Here is a 12,103-nt window from a genome sequence, read left to right as displayed (position 1 = left end):
AGCGATGAGCCCAGGGAGGTCAGTTGGAGAAACTGAAGGCCTCCCAGCCCCAGTGCTGCTCAAACTGAGCTGGGTCCCCAGTAAAGGGCGGGTCTGAACCCTGACATCCCTGTTTCTGCTGTTTCCCACAGTCCACTCCCGCCCTGCCTGCTGGGGGCGCCTAATCTCCCTTCCTTTGCCTTTCCAGCTCCTCCGGGACCATAGCAACTACAGAAGCTGAAGACATTTCCAGAAGTTCAAGCTTTCACCCTCTGCAGGTCCCCACTGAGCTGGGACCCAGGTCATCCACCCTACCACAAATCCTTGGATAGGAAACCCTTTTCTCCTGTTCCCTGTCCCCCTCATCCCCGCCCCCCAGCATCCTACTGGCCCCAGCATGTGCAGCCAGATTTTCCTCAGTTTCCCTCAGGGTTCCCCAGTTTCTCTCAGTATCTCTTAGGTTCCCTCAGTTTCTCTAAATTTCCTCCAGCTTCCCTCAGGTTCCCCCGGTTTCCCTCAGGTTCCCTCAAGTTCCCGTTCCTGTCCACCCCAGCAGGAGGCAGGCAGCCTGGCCATGTGCCCCCCCATCAGTGTGCCGTTGGGGGAAGAGGGCATGTCCTACCTCTATGCCTCCTGGATGTATCGGCGTCAACATGGAGACCAGCTGAGCGTTTGCTTCACTTGCTTCAAGAGTGCCTTTGAGGACCTTAAAGAGATGCTGGAGTCTGATATCTTGGAAGAAGTCAACTGGGACCCTGAGCTGATGGAGCACACTGAGGCAGAGTCTGAGCAGGAGGGGTCCCCAGAGATGGAGCTGGGCTGGGGGCAGAGCCCAGGGCAGCCTATGCAGGTGGGCTCTGAGGCATGGGAGCCAGAGACCCTGGCATCAGCCCCAGAAGAGGTGGAAGACGCAGGCCTGGACCTCGAATCTGTGCCCACTGAACTAGGGCCTCAGGACGCTGAGCCCCTGGGCCTGGGTCTTGAGGATGCTGACTGGACCCAGGGTCTTCCCTGGAGATTGGATCTGCCTCTTGTCTGCTCACACTGGGAAAGCTGCTTTTCTTCATGGCAGGAGTCTTTCAAAGTGGACCTGCCCCCAGGGGAGCCCATGGTGTTGGAGCGGGGCACTACCTAGGCAGTGGACCCTGCCAAGGCTGAGGCCTGGTTACTGGCCCTGCAGCTTATCTCCATGGTGGACTGCTATGATGCCATCTACCTCCAGAAGATGACCCCAAACAGGGCCCTGAGGACCCCAGGGCAGCACTGAAATCGCTGCTGGAACCTGGTGAGGGGTGGGTGGTGAGACTCCAAGATGCACCCCAAGAGCAGGACCTGCATCCGTGGAAGCTGAGCATTCTAGAAACATCCTCAACAGGACACAGGGCAGAGCTGGTCCTTGCAGACACTGCCCTGCAGGAGAGGGGATTCATCATAGTCTCATATTCACCCCAGACCAACAGGGAGAGAGAGAAAGGGGACGGCCTGTAAGCTACGGTCCTCCAGCCAAGCACAGGATCCCAGCACCCCTGAGACACAGCAGCGTTCTGAGGAAAGCCTGGCTGTTGCAGGAGTCTCAGCCGTGGGGAAGGTGCCCTGTTTCCAGCCTCAGTCCAGGGCCCCAGATCTGAGACTAAGGCTCATGCAGCTGCCATTGATCTGGGTATACCAGGACATCAAAGACTGAAGGGCCAGCAATTGCTCTTCCACAACAGCTAGGGGAGCAGTTGGTAAAGGATGAGCCCTTTGCCCATGGAAATATGGGGAGCAGCTTTAGGGGCTGGGAGATAGGGCTGGTTGTGGCCTCAGAGGGAAGCGTTACCAATATTCATAACCTGGAAACAAGTTCTTATCTGTTGATTGTTCCATAGTTCTGGATGTGTTGGCCTGAGTGGCTGCTGTGCTGCTTGTGACATGGGGGCAGGGCACAGAACTTGTGCCCATTTCACCTTGGCCATGGGGTGGGATATTGCTTGTAAAACACGTACTCTGCAGGACACACCAGAATCTGTTGTGACCTGGATGTGTTCTCGACTTTGCCAGGACAATCTAAGGGCTGCCACAAGACCCTGTCAGCAGCACTAGGGTCTCTGGTCTACAGGAAGAGCTGGTTTCAAACGTTGACCATTGATGCAATTTAATTCCTGTTTTAAATTAAATAGTCACATACGCTTTCAGTCAAGCTCCTGTGTAAGTCATACACCTCAGCAAGTTTTGTGGATTCCCCGTGTCCTCTCAGTATCTGGGCTAAGCCACCTTTACTGGCTTGAAATCCCACCAGGTGGTAGGAAAATAGGACAAAAGGGAAGAGGAGCGGAGGGCTCTGGTCGGTTTTCAGGCTCATCATGGAGTTTGTTTCACATTACTTACAAAGAAATACAGGGCCAGGCACAGTGGCTCATGCCTGTAATCCCAGCACTTTGGTATTGCTTGAGCCCAGGAATTCGAAACCAGCCTGGGCATCATGAGATTTCATCTCTGCTAACAATACAAAAAGTTAGCCGGGCATGGTGGCACACACCTGTAGTCTCATCCACTCAGGAGGCTGAGGCAGGAGGATTGCTTGAGTCCAGGAGGGGTCCCCAGCCACAGTGAGCTATGATTGTGCCACTGCATTTCAGCCTGGGCAACAGCAAGCCACACATTCTCTCTGGGCACTGCGTTAGCTGAATTCAACAAATGCTGTATTTTAATCATTGTTTAGTTCAAAATATGTTAAAATTTCCATGTTTTTTCTTTGATTCATGGATTATATAGAAGAGCACTGCTGGATTTCCAAGCGTTTGGCAGTTTATTTTTAAATTGATTTCTAATTTCATTCTCTTGTGGTCAGAGAGTATATTATGAATGATGTTAATTCTTTGAAATGTGAATTCTTACGCAACAACAAAGAACTGTGAAAATGTGTAATTTCACTCATCCAGCTGGTGAGTAATTTCACTACAGCTGGTGCTCTGATCGTCATGGATATTAGTCTACGTGTGTCATCCCCACACGTCGCCGTGCTGCTGCTGCACGCAGTCTTCATCTTTTCTATTTACAAACACAGTTACCTTTCTGGTGCACCTCATTTTCCCATGCACTTCCGAGTTTCTCTCTGGGGTCATTTTCTGTCGGCAGAAGGAAAGCTTGGAGAGCTCTTTTAGTATTTTTTGTGCTGCAACAAATGTTACTGCTTTGTCTGAAATTATCTTTATTTTACTATACATAAATTGTTGGTTAAAACTCCTTTCTTTTGGTGCTTTCAAGATGTCATTCTCTTCTGGTTTCCATGGTTTCTTTTTTTTTTTGAGATGGAGTCTTGCTCTGTCACCCAGGTTGGAGTACAGGGACGTGGTCTCGGCTCACTGCAACCTCTGCCTCTTAGGTTCAAGTGATTCTCCTGTCTCAGCCTCCCAAGTAGCTGGGATCACTGGTGCCTGCCACCACGCCTGGATAATTTTTGTATTTTTATTAGAGACAGGGTTTCACCAGGTTGGTCAGGCTGGTCTTGAACTCCTGACCTCAGATGATCCGCCCACCTCAGCCTCCCATGGTGCTGGGATCATAGGCGTGTGCCGCTGCGCCCAGCAGGGTTTCCGTGGTTTTCTGAGAAGAATCTAGCTATCTTTCCTATTGTTGTTCCCTGAATGTGCTATCTTTTTTTTTTAAAATCTCAATAATTTTTACAGTTTCTGTTTACCTTTGGTTTCTGGAATGCTTTACCATAATGTTCTTGAGCTGTTTGCTTTTAGTTTTTTCCTGCTTGTGATTTACTAAGATTCTAAAGTCTGTAAGTTGACACTGCTCGTCAGTTTTGAAAATTTCTCAGCCCCTACCTTTTCACATATTGCTCCTGCCCCATTTTCCTCTGTCATTCTTTTGGGGACTCCAGTGACACATAGATCAGATCATTTGATGGTGTGGTTCCAAATGCTTTTCTGTTTTTTCATTCTTTTCTTTCTGTGTCTAGATAATTTCTATTGACCGATCTTCAACTTAACTGATTTTTCTTTTGCTGTGATTTTTTTTTTTTTTTTTAAAGAGAAAGAGAGAGAGAATAGGAAGGAGGAAAAAGGAAGAGAAAGAGAGAGAGAATGGGGAGGAGGGAGAAGGAAAAGAAAGAGGGAGAGAGAATGGGAGTATTGCTTTCTTGCCCAGGCTAGAATGCAATTTAGTAATGGGTATTGAAAACCTCTTTTATACTGATAATTATACTTAATGATGTAGTCAGGAAGGAATAAGGGAAGAAGATAACAAACAGCCAACCAGTATTTCATTTAAACCTATGAAACGCTATGCGATTACTGAGGAGTGATTTACTTCCAATTATATAGTCACTTTTGGAATAGGTGTGAGGTGGTAATGTATGTTTTGTGTATTTGAAGTGGAGAGTTCTATAAATGTTTATTAAGTTTACTTGTTCCGGGTCTGAGTTCAAGTTCTGAATATCCTTGTTAATTTTCTATCTCGTTGATCTATAGAATCGTTAGCTCTTCTTGTTGCATTGATCTTTTTGCCATTATGTAATGTCATTCCTCGCCTCTTTTGATCTTTGTTGCTTTAAAGTCTACTTTATCAGAGGCGAGAATTGCATCTCCTGCTTTTTGTTTATTAGTTTATTTTTACTCTCTGTTTGATTGGTAAATCTTCCTCCTTCTCTCTGAGTCTTTGTGTATTGTTGCATGTAAGATGGGCCCGGATGCAGCATACCGATGGGTTTTGGCTTTTTATCCAATTAAAATATATATAAGTTTAATACTGGCGTTTGATGCTAGCTGGCTGTTTTGCCCATTAGTTGATGTAAATTTTTTATTGTGTTAAAGTTCTTTGCTTTTTGATATATTTTTGGAAAGGCTGATATTGGTTGGTCCTTTATATGTATAGTGCTTCTTTCAGAAGCTCTTGTAAAGCAGGCCTGGTGGTGGTGAACTAAGTACTTGTTTGTTGGCAAAAGATTTAATTTTTCCTTCGCTCATAAAGCTTAGTTTGGCTGGATAGGAAATTCTGGGTTGAAAGTTCTTTTCTTTAAGGATGTTAAATATTGGTCCCCACTCTTTTCTGGCTTGTAGGGTTTCTGCTGAGAGATCTGCTATAAGTCTGATAGGTTTCCCTTTATGGGTAACCTGACCTTTCTCTCTGGCTGCCCTTAGTATTTTCTCCTTCATTTCAACCCTAATAAATCTGGCGATTATGTGCCTTGGGGTTGGTCTTCTTGAAGAATATCTTTGTGGTGTTCTCTGTATTACCTGGAGTTGAATATTACCCTGCTTGCCAGGTTGGGAAAATTTTCCTGAATAATATCCTGAAGAGTATTTTCCAACTTGGATTCATTCTCTTCATCACATTCAGGTACACCTATCAAACGTAAATTAGGTCTTTTCACATAGTCCCATATTTCCTGGAGACTTTGCTCATTCCTTTTCATCCTTTTTTCTGCATTCTTGTCTTCTCGTTTCATTTCACTGAGCTGGTCCTCAACTTCTGATATCCTTCCTTCTGCTTGATCAATTCGACTGTTTAAACTTGTGCATACTTCGCGAAGTTCTCGTGTTGTGTTTTTCAGCTCCATCAATTCACTTATATTCTTCTCTAAATTGTCCATTCTCGTTAACATTTCGTCACACCTTTTTTCAAGGTTCTTAGTTTCTTTGCATTGGGTTAGAACAAGTTCTTTTAATTCACAGAAGTTTCTTATCACCCACGTTTTGAAACCTGCTTCTGTTATTGGAACACACGTGTAATCTATTAAGCCTTGTTCCGTTACTGATGAGGAATTGCAATCCCCTGTAGAGGGAGAGGCATTCTGATTTTGAGTGTTCTCTACCTTTTTACGCTGGTTTCTTCCCTTCATTATATATTTGTCCGTCTGTCGTCTTTATAATTACCGACTTTCTAACTGGGTCTCTGACGTCCAACTTGTTGATTCCCTGCGCCGAAATCTGAGCAATCCACTGAGCCGGCCAAAACAGCAGTGTTAAGATTGATGGTGCTTTTCTGCCCGGGAATCTCCGGACTCTGCACCAAGAACTGGCGTGCTAAGGCACCAGCAAAACCGCCACGCCGGCCACAAGAGTCGCCCTGGCGACCCGTGGAGCTCCTCCACTGGGAATCTCGTGGTCCGTGAGCAACTAATATTCGTCTGAAAGTGTGGCGTCCTCTCGTTCTTTGCGCTTTCACTGGGAGGTACGTGCCCGAGCTGCTAGTGATCAGCCATCTTGGATCTCTCTCCCTGTGATTTCTTTTCTTTTCTTTTTCAAGACAGAGTCTTGCTCTGTCGCCAGGCTGGAATGCAGTGGCTCGATCTTGGCTCACTGCAACCTCTGCCTCCTGGGTTCAAGTGATTCTCCTGCCTCAGCCTCCAGAGTAGCTGGGACTACAGGCATGCACCACCATGCCCAGCTAATTTTTGTATTTTTAGTAGCGGCGGCGTTTCACCATGTTGACCAGGATGGTCTGGATCTCTTGACCTCGTGATCTGCCCACCTCGGCCTCCCAAAGTGCTGGGATTACAGGTGTGCGCCGTCACGCCCGGCCTTTTGCCTTGATTTCTGAATTTTAGATGCTGCACTTTTAAAGTTGCAAAATGTCCACTGACCCTTGTGAGAAACACATTCATCTGTCCAAATCCAAAGAATGGACTCAGAGACCTGGAGAACAGAGAAAGTGAGACTTTTAATGACGGTCTTGCAAGATCAGGCATCTGACGGGCAGGCACACCCAGCAGTTTCAGCAAGCAATTTATCCCGGAGTACGCAGGCCCCGCCACCTGTTCCTCATAGGCTGAATACTATGGGGAGGGTGGTCACACTCTCCCTGGACGGCACCCATTGGTTGTTGAGCAAGGGCTTTAGGTGTTTTCTTTCGGGTTGTCTTGCTGCAATTTGTTGCAGCCCACAGTGCATGGCAGTCCCAGTCAGCTCAGGGGCTCGTCAAGTATTTGCTTTATGACCTAGGTAGCTGGGCAGGCTGATAAGAACAGAAAACAAGCTACTTTGTAGGCTAGTACACTTGATTCCGGAGGCTTTTTTCAGCTCACGGAGCATGATCTGTCTTACTGTGTGACCCTCACTCTGCCCAGTGGAGGCTCTGAGACCAAAGCGACTTTTCCTGCCCTCTCCAGCCCAGCCTCGCCTCCCTAGCACGTGGCAAACGTTCCATGGAGGGGACCGGTGGGCATTTGGGGCTCCCCCGGATCCACATGGCAGGAGCTCACGGCCATTCACACTTGGCTGCCTCCTCTCCCCCAGCAGAACCCCTTCGGCTTCAGGGGCCCGGTTTACGGCCTCGGGCAGCAGATGGACGGCGTAGTGGAGCGGGCGAGGCCTGCTCCTCGCTGGAGGCCCCTTAGCCCCCCTGCGTTCGCAGCTCTCCAGCATCCACTAGTCTACATTTTATTAGTGTTCTGCGTCTTTTCCTTTCAGCGGCTCAGCATGAATGATGGCCCACATCCTACCTGCTAGCAGGAAGTGAACCCGAGTGGGGGCCTGGGGGCCGGCACCCAGCTCAGGGGCTCGAGGGCGAGGCCGTGGGGTCCTTCTTCCTACCCCGCAGGACCCTGCAGCCCCCAGTGTCACTTTCGCGGATGTGGCCACCAGAGTCCCTGCCGGAGCCTGGAGAGCGTGCGTGGGCTTCTAAGAGCATGAGGGAGACCTGCAGATGGGGGCGAAGGTCCTCGAGGCCCCCAAGGAGCTCGTCCCGAGCTCTTCTGGGGGGTGACTCCATCCCTCCCCTGCCTCCTTTCTAGGATCCTGTCGGGGTTTAGGGGCGCTCCCGCCCCGCACCTGCGCACAGGCGGGTCCAGGGCTTGGTGGACGCAGAGAATCCAGGCTCCGTGCCCTTAAAACACGGGCGTGGGGGCCGCAGGGGCGAAGGCTGGAGGCTGAGAACCCGAGAGGGGCTGCGGGGTCGGCCCCAGGGCAGCCGGGCTGGAGGCAGCGTCGCTCTGCAGACGCGAGACCCGCCCGGAACCCTCCGAGGGCGGCGCCCGCCGACCCCGCTGCGGCCCCGCGCGGGCAGCGCCGCCTCCCAGGGCCCCCAGCGCCGTCCTCCTCGAGCGTCCGCTGCCCCCTGGGGCCGCCGTGGCCCGCGGTTATTTTAATACCGGGCGCTGGCGCGGGGCCGCGGCGCATTCCCAGCTGGCGGCGGGCAGGTGGCGGCGGCGCAGGGACCCGGCGCGGGGCGCGGCTTTGGTGGCGAGACTGGCAGGCGGGCACCCCTGCCCCCTGCGCTCTGGGAGCCGAGGCCGCGGCGGGGTCCCTCGCGCCCCGTCTGCGCCCCGACAGGGGAGCGCGCTTCGGAACGTTCCCCGCGGCCCCTCTGCGAGAGTTTGGAGCCAGGCTCGGCGGGCAGGTCTGGAGGCTCCGTGACCGGAGGCAGGTGGGTCCCCGGCGGGGAATGCGGGACCGAGGAGCGTCCGTGAAGCCTGTGCCCTTCGGGGCCCTCCGCAGGGCTGGGCGGGGGCTTCGGGGCCTGACCCCACCCTGGGCGCTGGGAGCGGGGTCCAGCGAGGCGGGTCGCTCCGGCGCCGTGGAACTTTCGGCCCCTCGCCTTCCCTCCTGGCGACCCTGGAGCGCGGCCCGGCGGTCACTACCCCCTGCCCGTGACTCGGGCTCCCGCGCGTCTGGGGAGCCGGGTGGCTCCTGGGCTTCTGCGCCGTCCCATGGGTGAGGGCTCTGGAAACGCCCCGGGTGGGGGCAGCAGGGTGAGGGTCCTCTGGACACACGGAGCTGGGAGCTGCCGGGCTCGGTGGGAAGGGGCGGGCAGGGCACATTTCCAGGCCACCAGAAGGCCCCCAGCGCCCCGACCCATTGATGCCGCCCCACCCCCGCCAAGACTGCTCCCTGCGCGGCCACGAGTGTTCTGCCTGAATTCAGCGCGGCTCACGGGGTCAGGCAAGCTCCTGTGTCTGCGGCTTCTGCTCAGCGCCGCCCTGTGAGTTCCATCGGGGCTGCTGACCCCAGCGGTGATTCCTTCTTCACTGGCTTGATGTCACAATTTGCTTGCCCCCTCCACTGGGGACATTCGAGCTGTTTCCAGCTTCTTAGGAGTAAAGCTGCCCCAAACTTTGCGCGCTTGTCTTTTTCTGGACATTGGCAGTCCTTTGTCTAGGGTACAAACCTAAGCGTGGAATTGCCGGGTGAGAAGGTGTCGGAGGCACAGACTCGGTCAACTCTGCACGTGTGTCGGCAGCTTCCAAAGCCGGGGCACAGTCCGCTTCCCAGCAACAGGAAACGGCGAGGCCAGCTCCTCTGCAGCCCCCGCGCCTGCTGACAGGGATGCCTGCCTTTTCACAGGCTCGTCCTCGTCAGCACTCAGGGGCTCCTGTGGCCGTGACTGGCGTTTCGCTGCTTGATGGCCACGTCGGTGTCCTTTTCTGCAGAGTCCCTGGGCAGGGTTTTGGTCTCTTTTTTCCAGATGGGCTGTTTGTCTTTTCCTTAAAAATTTCCAGGTCTTCTCTATATTTTTGTTGCTAGCTCTTGGTCTGATATATGGTCCCCTCTCTTTTTTTTAAGATGAAGTCTCACTTTGTTGCCCAGGCTGGAGTGCAGTGGCGCAATCTTGATCTTGGCTCACCACAACCTCCGTCTCCCAGGTTCGAACAATTCTCCTGCCCCAGCCTTCTAAGTAGCTGGGATTACAGGCATGCACCACCACGCCTGGCTAATTTTTGTATTTTTAGTAAGGACAGAGGGGTTTCGGGATGTTGGCCAGGCTGGTCTCGAATTCCGGACTTCAGGTGATCCACTCGCCTCGGCCTCCCAAAGTGCTGGGATTACAGGTGTGAGCCACCGCGCCCGGCCTCGTATGTTTCCTGACGATCTCCTAGCCTGTGGCTTATAATTTGACTTTCTTGGTAAAGTTACCAATTTTAATGAAACCCATTTGCTCAGTCTTTTATTGCAAGTATGTTTTGTCCATTTTTTAAGACATCTTTTCCCACCCAGGGTCATGCCAGTATTCCCGTTTTCTTCTAGAACTTTGACTGAATGATCGATTTAACCTTTCGCACTTAGGCCTGCAATCCATCTTGGATTCATTTCCCTGCATGAGAAACGGAGGTCGCAGAACCCGTCCCCTCCTGGCCTTACGTGTTTTTCTGTTTGAACTTTTAAAGTCAGCAGCTACTAGTTTTACAATCTGAAGAAAACATTTTTTAAAATGTACAAGTGAAATAAGAGAGAGGACTCAGGGGTAAGTGAGCCCCGCCTGTGCACAGACGAGAGAGTGAGGCCTGAGGGTACAGTGGGCAGGACTCCCGGCTCTGTCCACTGCTGACCTCTGCCCCAGGGGCTGCCCTCCTGTGTTCTGGTTTTCAGAAAGTCCAGTAGATCCCAGAAGCCATGGGCCCTATAGTGAGGTGGGGGAGGGGGTCCTGCTGGGGCATGCATGGGAGTGGGGGTGGGGTCAGCTTGTCTGGTGGGTCTTGAGTCCTCCTGCGGAGCTGGTGGCTTTGAGAGTCCTCAGCAGTCGGAGAGCACTGGGGAGCCCCGTCCCTCTGCAGCCCATGTGACTCTGTGGGAACAGGGCTGTCACAGTGGCCTCGTGGGAGTGGAAGGGGGTGCCTGACTCGCATCTTTAACAGGCCTCTCTCCCCACAGGCCAAGCTGGTTGCCCACAGGTGCCCCCACCCTGTCTCAGGGAGTGGACACCCAGTCCTGAGCCCATCCTAAGGGGTCAGAGATGGCGCTGACCCCCGAGTCCCCGAGCAGCTTCCCTGGGCTGGCTGACACTGGCAGCTCTGTGCCTGAGCCGCCTGGCGGCTCCAATGCAACCCTCAACAGCTCCTGGGCCAGCCCGACGGAGCCCAGCTCCCTGGAGGACCTGGTGGCCACGGGCACCATTGGGGCGCTGTTGTCGGCCATAGGTGTGGTGGGCGTGGCGGGCAATGCCTACACGCTGGTGGTCACCTGCCGCTCCCTGCGCGCGGTGGCCTCCATGTACGTCTACGTGGTCAACCTGGCGCTGGCCGACCTGCTCTATCTGCTCGGCATCCCCTTCATCGTGGCCACCTACGTCACCAAGGAGTGGCACTTCGGGGACGTGGGCTGCCGTGTGCTCTTCAGCCTGGACTTCCTGACCATGCACGCCAGCATCTTCACGCTGACCGTCATGAGCAGCGAGCGCTACGCCGCGGTGCTGCGGCCGCTGGACACGGTGCGGCGCTCCAAGGGCTACCGCAAGCTGCTGGCGCTGGGCACCTGGCTGCTGGCGCTGCTGCTGACGCTGCCCGTGACGCTGGCCATGCGGCTGGTGCGCCGGGGCCCCAAGAGCCTGTGCCTGCCGGCCTGGGGCCCGCGCGCCCACCGCGCCTACCTGACGCTGCTCTTCGCCACCAGCATCGCGGCGCCGGGGCTGCTCATCGGGCTGCTCTACGCGCGCCTGGCCCGCGCCTACCGACGCTCGCAGCGCGCGCCCTTCCTGCGGGCCCGGCGGCCGGGGCGCGCGCCGCGCCTGGTGCTGAGCATCGTGCTGCTCTTCTGGGCCTGCTTCCTGCCCTTCTGGCTGTGGCAGCTGCTCGCCCAGTACCGCGAGGCCCCGCTGGCGCCGCGGACGGCGCGCATCGTCAACTACCTGACCACCTGCCTCACCTACGGCAACAGCTGCGCCAACCCCTTCCTCTACACGCTGCTCACCAGGAACTACCGCGATCGCCGGCGCGGCCGCCCGCGGGGCCCGGGGAGCGGGGGACGCCGCGGGCCGGCTCCCTTCCTGCAGCCCCGAGCCCGCCTCCAGCGCGGTTCGGGCGGTTCCCTGTCCTCCTGCAGCCCACAGCCCACGGAGAGCCTCGTGCTGGGCCCGGCGGCCCCGGCCAGGTCTGCGCCCGAGGGTCCCAGGGCTTCTGCGTGAGCACCGGGAGGGGCGGCTGGAGTCCAGGCGGGTACGCGCCCCAAAGCCGCGGGCACCCCCGAGTCCCCGACTCCCAGCTCGGGCCCTGCCCCACTTCCTCAGTCCCCTTCCAGAAATATCCCGCTGGCTTCTCCTCAGCACCCTCCCCTTGATGCCCAGAAGCACCCACCCGCCTCCCTGGGAGGCTCCTGGAGGCTCCACCCAGACCCAGTCCCGGCTTCTGGAGTTCATGGCTTCGTCACGGAGGGCAGCAGGCGCCGGTGCCCAGCCGTGTGGAGACCGTGGCACGGCTGCTGCC

General features: G+C 54.6%; 2 protein-coding genes across 2 annotated transcripts; both read left to right on the top strand.

The window, feature by feature from the left end:
* The first annotated feature begins 553 nt into the window (after nucleotides 1–553).
* On the top strand, nucleotides 554–7,306 carry TEX19 (testis expressed 19). Its single transcript, XM_064369172.1, has 3 exons — nucleotides 554–1,103; nucleotides 1,202–1,264; nucleotides 7,206–7,306. The coding sequence occupies exons 1-3, from the start codon at nucleotides 554–556 to the stop codon at nucleotides 7,304–7,306; spliced, it is 714 nt and encodes a 237-aa protein (XP_064225242.1).
* Nucleotides 7,307–10,638: 3,332 nt separating this feature from the next.
* UTS2R (urotensin 2 receptor) lies at nucleotides 10,639–11,805 on the top strand. Its single transcript, XM_012452792.3, has one exon. The coding sequence runs from the start codon at nucleotides 10,639–10,641 to the stop codon at nucleotides 11,803–11,805; it is 1,167 nt and encodes a 388-aa protein (XP_012308215.2).
* Nucleotides 11,806–12,103: the final 298 nt, after the last annotated feature.

Source organism: Aotus nancymaae, unplaced genomic scaffold (assembly GCF_030222135.1).
Source record: "Aotus nancymaae isolate 86718 unplaced genomic scaffold, 86718_ANA_hifiasm-v0.15.2.pri h1tg000089l, whole genome shotgun sequence".
NCBI classification, from domain to species: Eukaryota; Metazoa; Chordata; class Mammalia; order Primates; family Aotidae; genus Aotus; species Aotus nancymaae.
Note: the sequence above shows the minus strand (reverse complement) of the source record. Positions and strands in the feature narration are given on the sequence as shown.